The following is a 17,866-nucleotide window of genomic DNA, read 5'->3' on the forward strand; positions in this document are numbered from 1 at the left end:
TGGAATCAGTTAATACGGTTTTTATATATGGTTAAACTCATAACCAATCAAACCAATAACTATGGCTATATACGTATTAAAATTTTGAACTGGGGAGAAATAGATTTAAAACTTTCCTAAGAAAGAGATACATGACGATGTGTCGAAATTCGTGTAAATCTGTTACTACATATGAAACTGTAGAGACAAAAATATGTCATTTCCCATAAATTAACATATAAAACTTCAAAGTCTCACACCAAATAAATAATAACAGTAAAAAAAAAAACGTTTAAATACACAGTTCAAATTCAAGAAAATACCAAAACAATAAACAATCTTCAAAACATATATACATATGTATTTTTGGTCAACATTTCATTTAATGCAATAAATGAGTTCTCAACCGTTACACAGAGGGACACAAATCTATGAGTTACACAACGCAAGCTTTGCAAGAGAATCGACTCTATCATTTTCAGATATGGGAATAAAACAAAATAAAATTGCAGAGAACATAGATGCGAGAGCTTGGATGTCAAAGAGAAGGTCGTAGACCTCCTTGGTCTGCTTCTGCGATGATATAGCTCTGATAAGAATCTGAGCGTCAGATTTGATGGTGAGGGAGGTGAATCCCATATCAAGTCCTTGGAGGAGAGCTGATCGGAGGGCGATAGCTTCTACCATGAGAGGAGAACCGATATGCGGATCGAAACCTGAATCTTTCAAGATCTCCGATCCGTCGCTGTTTAAGAAGATCCACTCATATCCTGCTGATTTTGTATCGCTTCTCCAAGCTTCATAGGTGAAGCACGTAATACCATGGTTTAAATGTGGTGGTCGAGGTGATGGTTCCTTTTGTAGAGTAGAGGGATCCTTATGCTGGGCTTGTTGCCATTCCCATGCGTCACTGACAGCTTTTGTCAAAGTTTCAGATGGGGAGACAGGTCGATTTTCGAAAAGGCGACTATTGTGGGATTTCCAGATGGACCAGCAGAGCCATGGGAATAAAGATCCCGAGCCCAGACCCGACGGAGGTAAGCAGAACATATGTTTTGAGGCGATGAGAGCTGACTGAAAGGTAGGGAAGAGAGAAGAGTCCATTTGACTTTTGAAAGGTGCCAGATTCCACACCGCTTTAGCAAAAGGGCATTGGAGGAACAGGTGCTTAGTAGTCTCCAACTCTTCGCAGTGGATACAACCTGGATCTCCCTCTAGGCCTCTGTTCAGTAAGTTTTCGCCCACAGCTAAAGCATTCTGGATAATTTTCCAAATGAAAACTTTAATTTTAGGGGAGAACTTCCCATTCCATATCTCAGCATTCCAATTTAGGTCTTGGTTCAATGGTATGATGGGATCTTCTTCTGCAGATGCGATGTGGTAGCCCGTTTTTGACGTGTAGATGCGAGACTTGTTCGATAGCCATACATATTTGTCATGGGCTCTTTTTTAGCTGGGGCGAAGGCACAAGATTTCCTCCACATGATGAGGTAGTATCTGGTCGATTCGGTGTTTGTTCCAAGCTTTTCCATAAGCCGTGAGTAAGACTGACACAAGTAAATCTTTGGTGTCAAGATTGGCAGGTCCGACTGGTGTCTTGGGGTGAGAGAGGGAAAGCCAAGGGTCATCCCAGAGAGAGATATTGCGCCCATTCCCAATCACTTTTCCCAATTGTTTGTTGAGTATATCTCTTCCTATCAAAATCCCTTTCCAGCCATGAGAGCCATTTGATACTGTGTGGACATTAAGGAAGTGGCTGGTGTTGCAGTACTTACTAAAGAGTACTTGGGAAAGGAGACAAGAAGGTTTGGAGAGAAATCTCCAACTGATTTTAGCCAGAAGCGCATCATTGAAGCATTGGATGTCGCAGAAATCCAGGTCTTCATTCCTCTTCGTCTTGGTAAGTTTTTTCCACGCGATCCAAACCATCTTCTTATGACCTGGTTTAGAATCCCACAAGAACTGGGTTAGGGCAGACTGTATCCTCTTGCATAGGCTTATAGGGAGTTTAAAGTAGGTCATAGTGTAGGTTGGTATAGCAGAGAGAACAGATTTGAGGAGAGTTAGTTTCCCAATGCTTGATAGGAGCTGTGTTGCCTAATTAACCGATTTCTGCTTCATGCAATCGACGATAAGGGTGAACAGGTCCTTTTTCCGGTGGCCAAAACTATCAAGTAGGCCTAGATACTTTTCCTGGCCGCCTTTTTTATCAATTCCAAAAGATTGCATGACTCGGTTCTTGACGTCTTGCGGTGTCTTCCCCGAGAAGATGATGCAAGACTTCTGCTTATTTATCATCTGACCCAAGGCAGATTCATACTCTTTGAGAATGGAGTTGAGCGTTTCACACCAGATGGGATTTGTTTTACTGAAAAACATAGTGTTATCAGCAAACAAGAGGTGATTCAGGAGAGGACTACCCCTAGCAGCTCGGATGCCCGGAAGTAAGCCACTAGCTTGTGTTCTGGCACAGAGACCAGATAGCACCTCTCCACACAGGATGAAAATGTATGAAGACAATTGATCGCCTTGTCTGATGCCGCGCTGAGGGATAACCATTCCTTGTGCTGAACAGTTCACCAAAAAAGCGTAGGAGACGGTAGATATACATTGTAAGATCCAATTGATCCACTTAGCATGAAACCCAAGTCTCTCCAAAACAGCCTGATATGTTCATAATTTGCATCATTTAGGTTGTATATTTCATTCCAAATCATATCTTATTTCATGCATTTTAGGTCTTTAGATGTTGTTTTAGGACTTAGGGGTTTGCATTAGGTCCAAGTGAGTCTTGCCTGTTTTGGAGTGTTTACAGGTGGTTTGGAAGCAGTTTGGACCTAAAAAGATGAAGCTAGGAGAAGAAATGGTGAATGGGGGTTTAAAAATGGTGAAAACAGCCTTTTAGAGGTTCTTGGCGCTAGCCTGTACCGCGGAAAGCTTTTTCTCGGCAATTTTCATGTACCGCGGGTGGATTTCTCGGCCAAAACACGTACCGACTGTTCATGTTTCTCGGCCAAAATTTCCGGGTGCAGATACATCTCTGAAATCGCGTTACCGGAAGGTCTTTCCGGCCGATTCAGCCTCCGAGGTCTTCAGAAAAGATCAAGATAATTGAGACTTGATCTCAGAACAGTTGGAATCGACGCGTTTGGAGCACCTATCTGAAAGATACGGCCACCGGAAGACAGACCTCTCTCGAGCCCATTCCGGAGCAATTCGATACGTCTGGAAAGATCGCCTGTCCGGGGATTCTTAACGTCGGATTCAGATTACAGGGTCTTCAGTAACGTTGGATATTATCAAGTCACGGATCCAGAACAGGTGGAATCATGGGATTTGGAGTCGTGAGCAGAGCGTTAAGCTCACCGGAACGCACGTCTGTCTCGCTACAGTTTCAAGACCAATCTGATGAGTCACAAGGATTGTGTGGGACGATGCCTTTCCAGTCTGATTCCGTTGCCGGGGTCTTCATAAAGATTCGATATTTTGGAGTGCTATTTCCAGGAAATCTTAGATCATCCAGTTTGGAGCTATGTCCTGAAAGATACCGTCTCCGGAGTGAACACTGGTCCAAGAGCTTCTTTTTGATCGTTTCAATGTGCCGCAGAGATGAACCGTCCAGGGAACCTTCCACTTCTCAGGCGCTGAAGGTTTCTTCATGAAAGTTTAAGATATTTGAGTGCTCTTTCCACTACAGCTAGAGTTAAGCCTTTTGGATCTATATTCTGGAAGTTACGCTCCCCCGAATACGAAGTGGTCTGAGGAGATTTGAAGTCTGCGAGATGGTTTTGCGACTTGCCTAACCCGCAGCGCTTAAAAGATAAATTCTGGGAATTGAGCTGCGTGTGCAGATATGCGGGTAAGGTAATCCTGGGTGAGATCAAGGGCTCCCGAGCAGGAAAATTGCTAAAGTCCACAAATGTGCGATTTGAGCATGCGAGTTGGCCGAGCAGTGAACTGAACTGCACAAACACTCGCTGTTTACACCAACTTGGGCTTGCGACTTGGGAGTGAAGTAGACCATCCCGCACACATACTTGAAGTCATGTGCTACATAGTTGTGCGGGCTAGAGAGCAAAGGAGCCTGAATCGCACAAACTGTCGCGGTTTACACCAAGAGAGGAATGCGGCTTGGTTACATGGTTTTATCTCGCTGAAGCTCCTTTCCAGACTTGTGCGAGTTGGGCATGCGACTTGGGACTAATGGAGAACCAACTCGCACACATATTTTCCCCAGATTGTGTCTTGGTTGTGCGAGTTGAAGAGAGGAAAGAACTGAACTGCATAAAGACTCGCGGTTTTCACCTAGATGGGCATGCGGCTGAAGCTGAAGGACTTAAGGCTCACAAGAGTGTTTCTTTGGCTGTGCAACTTGGTCCTGCGAGATGGGAAGCTCCTGACCAACTCGCACACTCGAGATTTTATCCATCAAAACCGGGTCAGGACCCGGTTTGTTCCGGGCTGACCCGGTCCGCTGGAGACACTATATATATTTTTTAGGGTTTTACCCTAAGGACTAAGCTTTATTCTCTTTGTTTCTTTGCCTCTTTTGTGAAAGAATCCTCTTAAGAAGAGAAATATCGATTTTTAAGGGTTTTAATCAAGAGAGAATCAGAGATTTCTGTGTTTAAAGCTGCAAATCCATCATTATCCATCTTCACCATCTCCATTTCTCATCATTAATCATGCCAATTTTCTCAACTTGCAAAGGTTTAAGAGAGATTAGAATGATTAGTGAGTAGTCACCTTAATGAGGTTCTATATGTGTAGGTTAGGGCGCTAAAGTGTTAGATTAAGAGTGCTTAGGGCTAGATTCATTGATTCATCTCTCTAAACAGCTGCTCTCTAGGCTAGATCCTTGCACATCACTTGTGATCTAGATTCTGGAAATTTCATGCACCAAAAGTGTTTGATGAAATTCCTGAAAGAGCTGTATTAGAGGTTTATGCATTAGCTACTTGATGATGTCTTGTTATTAGCATAAATGATCTTTTAGAACTGTTTCTTAATGCTCATTGATTCATATTTCACAAATGATGATTTGGTTGAAATTAGATTAGTGTAGAGGTTAATGTCTTCATGAGAGGATTGATCTAGATTAGAGTTCTAAATTATTTGAATCATGTTTCATCATTGTCATTAGCGTTTCTAGTTTAGCACAAAAGCACCCTAGCCAACTATCATGTCTAGAATCTCATGCTTCCATCATTTCATATCATCTCATCTTGTTTAGTTGTTATTGCTTGATTGTTTATTTGATCATTACTCTTTGTTTTAGTTTTAATCTTGTTCTAAGCATTAGTCACCAACAATCTTCATCATTCTGCTTGAATTAAGAAACTGTCTTATATTCTAGTGTCTACCACACTTTGGATTGATAAACCCTTTATGCTGCAACAGCTAAGGGATTGATAACCCCCATTTAGAGCTTAAAAACCTCTAGTTATCACAGCCACAATAAAACTCTATTCCAGCCTGTCATAGGCCTTACTCATATCAGTTTTTACAGCCATAACACAATGCTTCGTATATTTTGATCCTTTAGGTAATGTAATCCTTTATGTGTGATTAAAACATTGTCTGATATTTCTCTTCTAGGAACAAAAGCAGATTGCATTTCGGAGATGATGTTGGTAAGGAGGAGTTGCAGTCGTCGGGTGAGAAGCTTCAAGATTATTTTGTAGAAGACATTGCAAAGGGCAATGGGTCTGAACTCAGGGACCGTTGAAGGACTCAACACTTTTGGGATGAGCCGAACATGAGTTAAGTTGATCGAGCTAGGGAGCTTGCCTGAAGAGAAAAACATTTTAATCTCCTCCGTAATCTTATCTCCAATGATTGACAAGTGAGTTTGGAAAAAACATGCAGGGAAGCCATCAGGGCCTGGTGCATTGTTAGGATGGATGGAGAAGAGAGCTTGTCGAACCTCTTCTTTTGAAGGATCAGAAATAAGAGCTTGATTCTGCTCCGCTGTTATGCAAGGGTGTAGAGCTTTTGCAACGATATCCACACAATTGGAAGATTTAGAAATGAACAGGTCTTGGAAGTAGTCATTTACAATATGGAAAAATCTCTTCTTCCTCGTACGCATGTACAGAGAAATGATTGATGGCTCGTCTTCTTTGGGTTGTAGCATGAAAGAAACCGGAATTCTTGTCACCCAGATTCAACCATAATGTTTTACTTTGCTGTCTCCAATACTCTTTTTCCTCTTTGTATGCCTGCTTGAGCTTGGAATTAAGGTCATTCAGAAAAGGGCCGTCGTGAACAGAGGTACTCATGGCCTGATCCAGCTTTTGTTTTAATTCCAGGATCAGTTTTTGGCTGTTGGTGTATCATTCCTTATTCCATCTAGATATGGCAGCCCAGCATTTTGCAATTTTCATCTCGACAGAGTCCTCAGTATTTTCATTCCAGCATTTATCTATGAGGTTACATATCTTTATTGTTCCTTTGCTTGCGGTCGTATCTAAAGATACCTCCTTTTCGTCTTTTTGATGGCTCTAACCAGGTGATGATCGCCTATGATCCAAACTCTCAAACTGAAGGTATTTGCAGCATGCAGTGGGGAAGAGATCAGACCAGCAGGAGTTTGCCATGGATCTGTCCAATCTGCAGTGGACAGATCCATGAGTGTCTCATTCCTCTCTAAGACAGAGGATTGTTAACAATGTCATTAAAATCTCCAGTGATGAGCCATGGAGAATCACATAAAGCAGCCAAAGATGAGATATCCGACCATAACATTCTTCTCTTTGCTTGGTCAGGTTCACCATATACGAAGGTACAAATGAAGGTCTTATTCTTGTAGGTTATCGATGTATCAATGAAGTTGTTGTAGGAAGACATGACAGAGAGATTGATATCATTCTTCCATAGTAGAGAGAGGCCCCCACCCCCCAGACTGTGGGGTTTGACATGGTGTTGAGACTCGTAAGGTAGGGATTCTAAGGATTTTCTTATGAACTCTTCAGGGTTTTTTTGTTTCAGAGAGGAATAGGATGTCAGGAGAAAGATTTTTGTGGATCTCCTGAATGCGATGGACTGTTGCAGGATTCTCCAACCCACAACAGTTCTAGCTCAGAACTAAGGAAGAGGACCTCTTGGATCCCAAAAATCTGTGTTTCCTTTGGAGGTAGTTGGGATGATGTTAATCGGAGGAGGCGATCTCCTAGGAGGGTGATCAAGGTGATCAGAACCTTGGGGGGGGGGGGCTGTTATACTTCGGGAAATCGAGGCTTGATTCCTGCGTGAGCTAAGGTGATGAGTGGAGGGGGAAGTTCTGGGCTGGATCATTCTTGACAAAGGGGAAATCCTCATTTGAATTTGTTTTTTCTTTCGACTTGGTCCATTAGAAGCTGCCTTCGATGTCCGGGAAGATGTTCTTTTTGTTGGGGGTCTGCCTCTCCTTTTCTTAACAGGTTCAGGACTAGTGTGAGGAGGAGGGGTCACTGAGTTCACCGGATGCCCTGCACGTGGAGGCACCTTGACCAGGTGAGGAGAAGATTGAGTCAAAGGGGTCAAACGGGTTCCCATGTCTGTCAAGGCGTGTTTCAAATAGAGAGGTATCACTTTAAGTTTTAGTCTGGGAAGATCTTTTTGGGTGGGGATGGGAATTCTGAGACCCTCCTTTGAGACTTAATTTTGCAGGGAAATGGTCAGCCATATGCGAGAGCAGGTGGCAGAAGGAACAATGATTCTCCAGCTTTTCGTAGCTTAGGGTGACCAGAACTTCAGACCCTCCTCGAAATACAACAATCGTATCCTGGGTCACAGGGTTTAAGCCGTTGATTTCTACACGGATTCGTGCATAAGTTTTTGTGATCTCAAAATCTTGGAAGCTGCCAATTTCATTACCAATGTTTCTGAGTAGCTCGTCTTTCCAGTAGTGTAGGGGGAGCCCTGAGAGCCTGATCCAGAAAGGGATTTTTGAGGGACTTTCGCCGAGATGACTGGTTCCCATTTCTCCAAGATAATCATTCATTTGTTATAGTGGTAGGGTTGATTATTGAGCACTTGTAGCATATCCTCTTCAAGATCAAACCGGAACTGAAAGCAATGGTTACCTAGGTCATATCCAGTGCCTTTTCCTCTCAGATTCCACTGTCGGGTCATGTAGGGAATCATATTCAAGAGTATTTGTTCATCCAGGTTTGTGAGTCGACCAATGAGAGTGAGAGCGTTGTCTTAGATGAGATCTGAGGTATCGAGATCTGGAGCTCTGATGCCTTTTCTTGTTGGGGGTGCAGGTTCTGCGAAAACTCCTTTTCTTTTCTCGGCGTAGGAGAAGTGGCGTGCCATTTGGGTTGTGATGGCCGGTAGGGAGAAAGCAGGGCAAGGAGGTCAGCGTCGAGCCAAGGAAACCGGTGCTTCAGGGGAGAGGTCTCAAAAACTGTAAACCGGAGGAGGAGACTATTCCCGGAGGTGGTGGACTCAAGAGTGAGGAGGCTAGGCGTAAAGGTCAGGCAGAAGCAGCAGGCAGGAGATGGAGCACCTAAGAGTTGTCAGAAATCAGGAGCAGATTTGAAGAAGCTTCCATTTGTGCAGCTGTGAACGGAGAAGAGCATTCAGGCATTCTTCTTGTGAGCGTTGCGGCGTCGGCGGACCCTCCGACCCTTAGGTGGGGGTGGAACCACGGTGAAGGGAGACCCAAGCGGTTTTGGTTTTGAAGAAAACTTACTATTTTTGGCAAAAACCAGATAGAAACATGTCACTATCTCAAAAAACCAGACCATTGAGACTATCTTGGGACGTGGGCCTGAGAGAGTTTTTAGGCAAGAACTTTCATATGAACATTCAGACATATACATGTGTATAAAAATTAAAGATAACAATAAAATCTGTGAGGAATAATCTCGCGTACTCCTTTCGCATTATAAAAATTCTCAAATCTCCTCTTCATAATATTTAATTTGTTTTCGATTTATTTTAAAGCAAGAAAAAAGGAGAAAAGCGGTCACATACTTGCAGGTGCTTACTAAAGTTTCATATTTACTAACCCAACCACGAAGATCTACACCCAATCTGTCATATCGGGTTGAATCCGAAGAAATCGGATTTTTGGTCAAAATTGTGGTAAGTCAAACCCTAAATTTTTTTTTAAAAAAATCAAATTTCGAAATCGTCCTCTTGTCGTCGTCTTTGCCTAGTATTCTCTGGGACAACTACGAGTGATTTGTTGCTGTCTGTCTTGAATTAACGCTAAATCAGGTTCGTTCGTCTTCGTCCTCTGATTTGTCCTCTGATTTCTAATTTATATGCAGATTACTTTGTAGATTTGAACTCGGTTTTGTGTAGAATCCAAAATTTGATTTATATGTTCTCTATTCGGTTGGTAATTACAAAGTAGGAGTCATGGATTTAGGCAACGAAAGAGTGTTTAGATATGCTAGACCAGAACTGTACTCAGATTCCGAATCGTCGCAGGAGAAAATGGTAGAAGGAGTTGCCGAATCAGAGACGGGTAATAATCAGATATTGTTGTGGAGGGGAACTGAGGCTGAGGCTGAGGCTGAGGAGGAGGAGAACCAGCCATTGCCACCCGTGAGAATGTTCTTCGAGCCCAGTCAATATCATTATGCAATAAAGCTAGGAACAAGATGGTATATCCACAAAGCTGTTGCAAAATTGGAGTCCCTAGACCTTGAACCCCATGAGCTGATATGGTTTACAGAACACCCACAGTTCAAGCACTTTTGGCATATGCATAGGGCCATGCATGAGGACACAACATACAAGATGATGGGAATGTGGTTGCTTCTTCTTCGGACAGCAAACACAAATAAGAAGAGGGAAGCTTGGTTTGTAGTGGATGGTGTACCAATTCACTATTCCCTTAGAGAGCATGCCATTTTGTGTGGATTAAACTTTCTCCCGTACCTAGAGGACTATGAGAGCATAGAAATGTCTTCGTTTAAGAATAGATATATCCAGGAAACCGTCCCCTCCTTTGCTGTTGTTGAGAAAAAGCTAGATTTGATGCGAGGGCTAGTTAATCCTGATCGGTTGAAGATGTGTGTCGTCTACTTTTTATCCTCTATAATTAGTGGGAAAACGAAAACCGGTAAGGGAGCACCATCTGTTGACCCCTTATTCCTGAGGATTGTGGATGATCTCAAAGCTTGTAAAAAGTTTCCTTGGGGTAGGTATTCATTCGATGTAAATATGAAGGAGATTGAGCACACAATGAGGCATTTCAAAGGGGTCGTTGATGTGAGTGCAGTGGGCAACACAAGTTTTACCCTAGACAAGCTGCAAGTACACAGCAAACACAGTAGTACTTAGGGATCGAATCCACATAGATCTGTGTGCTGAGGACTTCTAACTGATGCTAAAAACAATCGTAAACCTAATCTAATAAAAAGGGGTTTTAGTTTGTCACTAAATCTAATTATGCAGAAAATTAAAAAGAACTTTAAGTAAAAGGTTGAAAAAAAGTAAGGAAAAAGCGCTGGGTTCAAGGTTCATCTTTAGGGTTCATGTTCTAAAACACAAGGAAGGCAAGGATTTTCTATGACTCTGAAACTAAGATAGACACATGTAAGATTAGCCAACTCTCCTCACCCTAATCATTTAATCACTTGTTCATGGCAATTAACTCTCATTCTCATGCCAGAACAAGATCATTCTTTATAGATCGGAATCCATCACTGCTTACGTATCCACCGTAGGTAGCTTTCTTCTCCTACGACGGGGACGTCCATAAGATCCAGTTCAGACAACTTATATACAACACTCTCGTGGCTCGGATTAAAAGTAGGATCAGATTCTGGGTGATCAGTTCAGAATTACTGCTTTGAGATTTGGAAGAATGGGAGAATCATGTTAAAATCGAAATCATTTTTCCTAAAAACCTAGATGTCATTCGAAAATGGGGTCCCTTTGGATTACCCTTTCACCCAACTAGGTGACAACCTAGACATGGCGGAGGTAGACATCATCATCGGTTTAGAACTAAGAAGAAGAAAAGTAAAAGAAACAAAGTTGCAGAAAAACTTCTCTTATTGAAGACAGAATGGTGATGGAGAGCTTCTACAAATGCATAAAAATAAAACCTAAAACTACAAATGAGTTCTCTCTCAAAGAGAAGAAAGAGACTCTCCTACAAAAGACCTAAAAATGAGTATTTATAGTGTTTCTCCAAGTCCTGGGCGTCTAGGGCTTGTAAAACGGGTGCAGGAAGTGTCTTGGGCCTTAGTTGGGCTCCTGAGGTTCGGACATAGGTCCACCGGGGGTGAAACCTCCTGATCCGCGGGGGGAAGAAGGCTGGCCGCGGGTGAAAGCACTTGTGCTTGACTGGGCTTGTGTTGATCGGCCTTCAGTGCAATGATGATATCTTGAGATCTAACCGTTGGATTGCTTTTATTCTAAAAGTGTTGGAAAGCTGGTTGTCCCTTCTATAATGTCTCCAAATTTGGGGATGATCAGACTCTGAGAAGGTCTTCATTGGTTGCCTTCTAATGGCCTGAATTTATCCAAAAATGTACTTTTGCTCCAAAATGCACTCCAAAGTCTCAAGTTTCCTGAAAAGCCTTTTAAAACTCCAAAAAATGGAAAACACTTATAAAACCTTTAAAACTGAGTAAAAACACATGCATAAGATATTGAAAGTGATCCATAAAAGTGGTCAAAATCAGGTGTTATCAACTCCTCCAGACTTAAACATTTGTTTGTCCTCAAACAAAACCAAAGATCTGAACCTGGAAAAGAGGTTTGAAAATCGCAGGAACTAACAAAATCTCAGAGACCATGCTTCTAAACCAGAGTTAGTCATTATGCTCAAATCAAGGATAGTCTAGAAAATTCTCACCAAAGCACAAGCATAACTAGTCCGTTGATCTGTCATGCGAAAATCTACACACTTAAACCTATCCTCCAGTCAACTAGCTTTTAACATTCATTTATAGGTTTCAGTGGTTCTCATCAAAAAGGAGTTTAGCAAGGCAATCAAGGCTAGGTATTCAAAATGGCTGTTTAGAAGGTGAGACTTTTAGTGTTTAGGGTTACCCTTTCTGAAGAGACAAGACATTATGCAAATCAGCAAGAGAGGGTGGACCTATTGATATCCACAGTTTTCAGTCACATTCTTCTTGCTTTAGGATTCTTGATCTCTCTTCTTCAGGTTCTCCTCATAACTCCCCCAGACTTAGATTTTTGTCCAGGTTTTGATACCAATGCTCACAAATGAATACTTGCAGCCTTTGCTTCAAACAATTTTCGGTTATCCTAGACTCTTTAGGCTTTTAGTTTCCTTTCCTTTCATTCTTTTTCTCTTTTTTTTTTCCTTTTTTAGAAAGGGGAAACTGCCTTTGGATTGAGTCTTAGGAAGCACGAAATTTACCTTCAAATTCAAGCTTTTTGAGGCACCATTGAGCTTTGATAGATTCTTGATGCTCCACTTTCCCAAATTCTTTCAGTCTTCTTCTTGAGTGACTGAAAACCATGTTTCTCCTCTCTCTCCGGCGTTTTTGCACATATTTGTCGATATAAACTAAAGAGAGAATGCATGAGGATTAAACATAAAGGTTTGGGTAAAGGGTGTGGTACCAGCTAAAGATGAACTGGTCATCTAGGACAACAAAGAATGGTAACAATAAGGTGAAGATGTCCTAGATGTGTATCATGATGCCTGCTAAAACCAATGATGAGAAAATTAGATGTCAAGATTATGTTCAAGTGAAATGAGCTAGTCTATCCTGTTAGGAAAAGTCTCCATGAATAGAAATCCTCTGGTGGGAGTTCGTAGTGCAAGTACTCTAGCTACCGCCTAGTCTAGTACTAACCACAAAAGGAACTAGCATGAAAAGTCTAGAAGCACATGGGTCTTACTCATCATAGTTTTGTGTCAAACATTCCTGAAAAATACTCAAGGTCTTTTAATAAGCATAGAAAAATTTTAAAATTGCAGAAAAATATAAGAAACAAAGAAAAATAGATTAGTACGGATAGACATCCTCCCCCAGACTTAAATCACATTGTCCCCAGTGTGAAAAAGTTAGTGAGAAGATGGTGAAATAAAAGCAAAAGAGTCTAAAATAAAAGAAAAAGAAAATGGTGATAAAACCCTGGGTATGATGTGGTGATTGATAGGCGCCTATGTCTCATGGCTGTCATCTGTCTCTGTAGATGAGGAGTCATCATCAAACTCGCGGCGCTTCAGTAGTCTCTTCATGCGCCTGTTGATTTTCTCTTGCTGGTCAAGCTTCTTCTTTAAATCTGCAAAGTCTGCATCACTCCTAGTGGATGCTTTGAGATGAGAAGAACTGGCTCTGAATGAAGATAATGCAGGTTGTAGTCTCCTGCTGTTTGCAGCTACCTCTCTCTTGGCTTTTGCAGCCAGAAATTACTTCATGGTCAGAGGTAAGAGTGGCAAAGATGGTAGGAAGTCGCTAGTCTCTGGTTTCCATCCTGGGTCTGAACCATCTCGGAGACGGGGCATTGAATCCGATAGTAGTAGTATCCTGTACTCGGTGGAACTGGTGGAGAACTTGTAAGCAAATCCAATTGAGTCCATCTTAGCCCTGGTGATAGTCCTGTCTCTAGAGAAAAGATCAAACCAATCCTCTCTAAGAGGTGTCTCAGCTGAAAAATCAACTCCTGCTGCTATCATAAGCGAAGTAATGATGCTCCCAAAAGCTGTTGAGTAGTCCTGACAATCAGATGTAAGCATCTCATGCTTAACCTTCACTAGGTTCCTTGCAATGATACAAGCAAAGCAAGGAAACCTGGGGTGATCTGCGAATGGTAGCTGTAGTGTCACCAACTCTGGCTTAAGGACATTCGCTTGATTGGCTCGCGAAAACACAGTGTGTGCTAGTAGCTTATGGACATAGCGAACAGCAAGATGAGAGATCGAGTAATGATGCCTTGGACCTTCCTTTGTCATAAACTCCATAACCCATCAGCTTCCAAAGATTCACATCTAGATCCTTCTCCAATGCAATCTCATCACAATAAGGCAACTTCAAAGCATCACATATCTCTAAGATAGTAAGAGAGTAAGGATAACCTCCAATAGAGAAGGAGAGTGTGCCATCTAGAGCTCTAGGAGTAGCTCTCTTCTTGTAGCTCAAAGTTGCTGATGCAAGGAACTCCTTGGTGTGGTTCTTATAGGTCTGAAAATTCTGCTCCATGAATGATCTCATTCCAAGCCTATCAAGATACCATATCACATCTTCTCTGATTCCAAGCATCTCAAGAGTTGAGTAGTCAATTGCTGGAGTTGGCTTAATCTTCAGCTTCTCAAGCTGTGCCAAGTAATCGATGTCTGGGTCAATGGCTTTACCAACAAACTTCACTTTCGGCTTAGAGGAAGACTTGACTCTTCTTGGGAAAGATAGCTGAGTGGAGGTCTTCTCAATCTCTCCTGAAAAGATTCTTCTTTGCGCGGTATTGAAGGTGGATAGAGGCTCATCTTCACTCAGTTGTGTCTCGTTCATTGCATCATATGTCTCCTGCGAATGGGGCTTTTTTGCATGAGGGCTCGTCTTGGTTCGAATCAGTCGAACCTGAGAGAGATCCATGACCTGTAAAAACAAGATTCTCGAGACAAAGGATAAATCAGGCTGCTTCGGTATCGATTTTTATGAACAAGGTGTTTATAGAGAAATCACAAACACATTATCATGACAAACAAGCTGTACATGCATCAATCATTACAAAATCTGAGAATTTCTGGTCAAGTTTGATATACTGATGTTCAACACATGAGATTTCTGAATCAGGATGTTGTTTATGCTCACTCACATGTAATCTAATCTAGTTTTCTATCAACAAGAACCAAACAATCCAAATTTACAAAGCTGAACCAAACAGATCTCCAAATTTCGATTTGCTCAAAGTCTCAAATCTCAGATTTTCGAAAATTTCAAATCTCTATGGTCTAAGTGTTTAATCATGCAATTAAACTACAGTCTAGCCTCAAGTCCAAAGACAGTTTCCAATCATCCTAAGGTTAATTCCTACTTATTCTAAGAAAACCCTAAATCTAAATTCTTAAGAAAAAGTGAGAAAGTTGAGCTCATACCTTGATGAAAGTGTTATGTGATGATAGATTTGAAATCTCCTTGGAAAAAGAGTGAGATATGTTCGAAAATTTGGAAGGGTTTTGTCAAGTTTGAAATCTGTCTTTTTCTCTAGATCTCCAAGCTTATTGGGGAAGATGAAGAGAAAATATCTTTTTGATCTTTTAAATCTTCTTTTTCTTTTAAAAAGGTGTTTTTTCCTAAGAAAAAATTTATTTTTAAAAGTTTAGAAGACTTACCTAGCGTGTTTAACACGAAAATTATGCTTTGGGAACTTCCTGGTTAAATCTCGGAATAAAACGGGAAATTGAAGTTCCGGTTTACAGGAAATAGGGAAAAACTCGCTTGGGAGCAAAACAGGGCCCGTCGCAGGCCAGGCGCGCGCGCCCGCAGTAAGGGTGAGTCGGGCCACGGCTGAAATGATGCGGGCCGCGGTTAATGATTGACCGGCCTCGCCTGAGTTGATCGCGGCCGCGGTAAATGCTTCCGGGAGTTCCCGGTTTCTCCCGTTTTCCTGTTTTCTCGTCCTATCTTTTTGTATTTTCTGGTTTTTTGAATGTTTTTGGTTTTTCTGGGTTTTATAAAAGCCTGAAATGCATAAAAAGAAAAGAAATCAAATAGAAAAGAAATAAAAGAAAAGAAAATCATACCAAATGGGTTGCCTCCCATTAAGCGGTTTTGTTTAAAGTCTTTTAGCTAGACTCTTGGCAGGATTAGGATAGAATAAGAGACAGGATCCCTTGAATTAAGAGTCCTTGTGGTCCTTCTTAGCCTGAACTTTGGATTTCCTTCATCTTGAATCACAATCTCTTTTCCTTTCTTAAAGATTTTTGCATCCTTTGAGGACATATTTTGTCTTCTCAACATTTCTTCAAGATTTTTCTCCTTTTCCTTGCTGATGTCTGGTGGCACCACTATCTTGATCTTCTCAAATTGCCAAGATGCAAGTGCTTTGAGTTCTTTCTTGTCCTCAAACACCTTCTCCTTGTCCTTGTCTTTCTGAATTGGAGCTGGGTCTGGTGTGGTCTTATAGAACTTTCTCCTGTCCACATTTAAGAAAACTAAACAGCGATTTGCATGGTCAGTAACAGCACCTACAGTGGCTAGGAATGGGCGGCCAAATATCAAAGATCTGTCTTTGTCCTTGTCCATCTCCAAAACTTGAAAATTGGCTGGAATTGTTTTGTTTCCTATGATCAGTGGCAAGTCCTGGATCATTCCTTCTGTTCTCTTTTGAAATGAGTCACCAAAGATAATCCTTACTGGAGATGGGACAAATGTACCTATACCAAGTTTCTCAGCAACAGATTTTGACACGACATTCACATTAGCACCAGAATCACATAAACAATCTGAAAATTCAATTCCAAATATTGAACAGGTGAATGAGAAACGCCCTGGATCCTTAGACTTTTTGAGTCTTTGGTCAGGCAAGCGTTTGGGTACCTTAACTGGAATGACTCGGCTTCTCTCATGCTTGGTTTCAGAATCCTTTATGAGAGGTTCAGGTGTCAATCTTTTCTTAGAGTCTGTGACAGGTTCTTCCTCCAAAACTGCTGTCATAGCATTGCAGAACTTCTTTGGGTTATCTTCTACTCTCCTTGGTAAAACTCCTGGTTGTCTCTTCATTGACATGGGTCGCAATGAGATTTAAACTTCTTGACATGGGTCGCAAGAGATTCGACTTCCCATTCAAGTCATTGTAGATACAATCGATCTTCACCCCCATTTCCCTGAATGACTTCTCATTGCCTTGAGTAGTCTGCATTATAGTTTGTTCAAGCGATTTTACCTGATTACTTAGCTGGGAAAGGGTTGCTTCTAATGAGCTGGTCTGTGCTTGTTGAGGATTGAATGCTGGTCTTTGTTGGAAGTTTCCTCCTCCATAGTTTCCACCTTGAAACTATTTTTGAAAACTCCTTTGCTGCTGCGGACAGGGCTGATTTTTGGCTCCTTGATTTCTGTATGAGAGATTGTTGAAATTGGCACCAGGGTTCTTAAAGTTGTTGTTGAAAGCTGGACTAAATCGATTATGATATGTCTGGGCTCCCATAAAATTGATTTCTTCCTCTTGGTACATGCCATCTTCTTTATATCTTCCATCTTCCTCATTTCCTACAGCAGTATCACAAGCATGTTTATTCTTATTTTGAGACTTAAGAAGTTGACTTACCATGCTTTTTAGCTCAGCAATCTCCCTTGATTCATGACTAGTAATAGCCTTCTTTGATTTGTCGTACTCAGGGTTGTTGTTGCTGTTAGCCACAGCCAGATTTTCGATGAGTGTTCTCCCTTGTGGTATAGTTTTTGAACTGAAATCTCCATTGCTGGCAGTGTCAAGAGAAAGTTGATACTTCTGCTGAAGTCCTCTGTAGAAAGTGCTCAGCAGATTTGCTCCAGAGAAACCATGATGAGGGCAGTCTCTCTCATACTCCTTGAATCGCTCCCAGGCTTCATAGAATGACTCTATTGGGCCTTTTTGGGAACTTTGTATCTTGTTTCTCAGCTGGTTCTATCTTGACTTGGTGTAGAAGTGGTTCAGGAAAGCTGACTTGAATTCTTCCCATGAAGTAATAGAACCAGATGGCATAGATTTCAACCATCTAAAAGCTTTATCACTTAGAGAGAAAGGAAAAAGCTTACACTTTACATAGTCCACAATTTCTGGAGTTGTTCTCACCATTCCAGAGATTTCTTCAAAAAGATCAATGTGATCCATTGGATGCTCAGTAGAGATTCCATGGAATTTGTTCTGCTTCACCAAAGAGACAATCTGAGGTTTTATCTCATGATTTTCTCTTGGAGCAGGGATTTGAATAGCTGATCGATTTTGAAAGTGTTGGTGAGGTGCATCAAAATCGGCA

General features: G+C 41.6%; 1 protein-coding gene, 1 long non-coding RNA gene and 1 other non-coding gene across 3 annotated transcripts; 2 read left to right on the plus strand and 1 right to left on the minus strand.

The window, feature by feature from the left end:
* Positions 1-408: 408 nt before the first annotated feature.
* Positions 409-1,083, minus strand: LOC112083461. The gene has a single exon (XM_024151489.1). It carries the CDS (start codon positions 1,081-1,083, stop codon positions 409-411), a length of 675 nt encoding a protein of 224 aa, XP_024007257.1.
* Positions 1,084-7,261: 6,178 nt separating this feature from the next.
* Positions 7,262-8,773, plus strand: LOC112083551. The gene is made up of 3 exons (XR_002897688.1): positions 7,262-7,544; positions 7,630-8,130; positions 8,229-8,773. It is a non-coding gene; the product is annotated as an uncharacterized LOC112083551 (long non-coding RNA).
* Positions 8,774-17,404: 8,631 nt separating this feature from the next.
* Positions 17,405-17,510, plus strand: LOC112083714. Its single transcript, XR_002897850.1, has one exon. It is a non-coding gene; the product is annotated as a small nucleolar RNA R71 (small nucleolar RNA).
* Positions 17,511-17,866: the final 356 nt, after the last annotated feature.

This window comes from Eutrema salsugineum, unplaced genomic scaffold (genome assembly GCF_000478725.1).
Source record: "Eutrema salsugineum unplaced genomic scaffold, Eutsalg1_0 scaffold_6, whole genome shotgun sequence".
NCBI lineage: Eukaryota > Viridiplantae > Streptophyta > Magnoliopsida > Brassicales > Brassicaceae > Eutrema > Eutrema salsugineum.

Coding starts and splice junctions, on each gene's coding strand:
- LOC112083461 (XM_024151489.1), bottom strand. CDS start 1,083: ATGGACTCTTCTCTCTTCCCTACCTTTCAGTCAGCTCTCATCGCCTCA.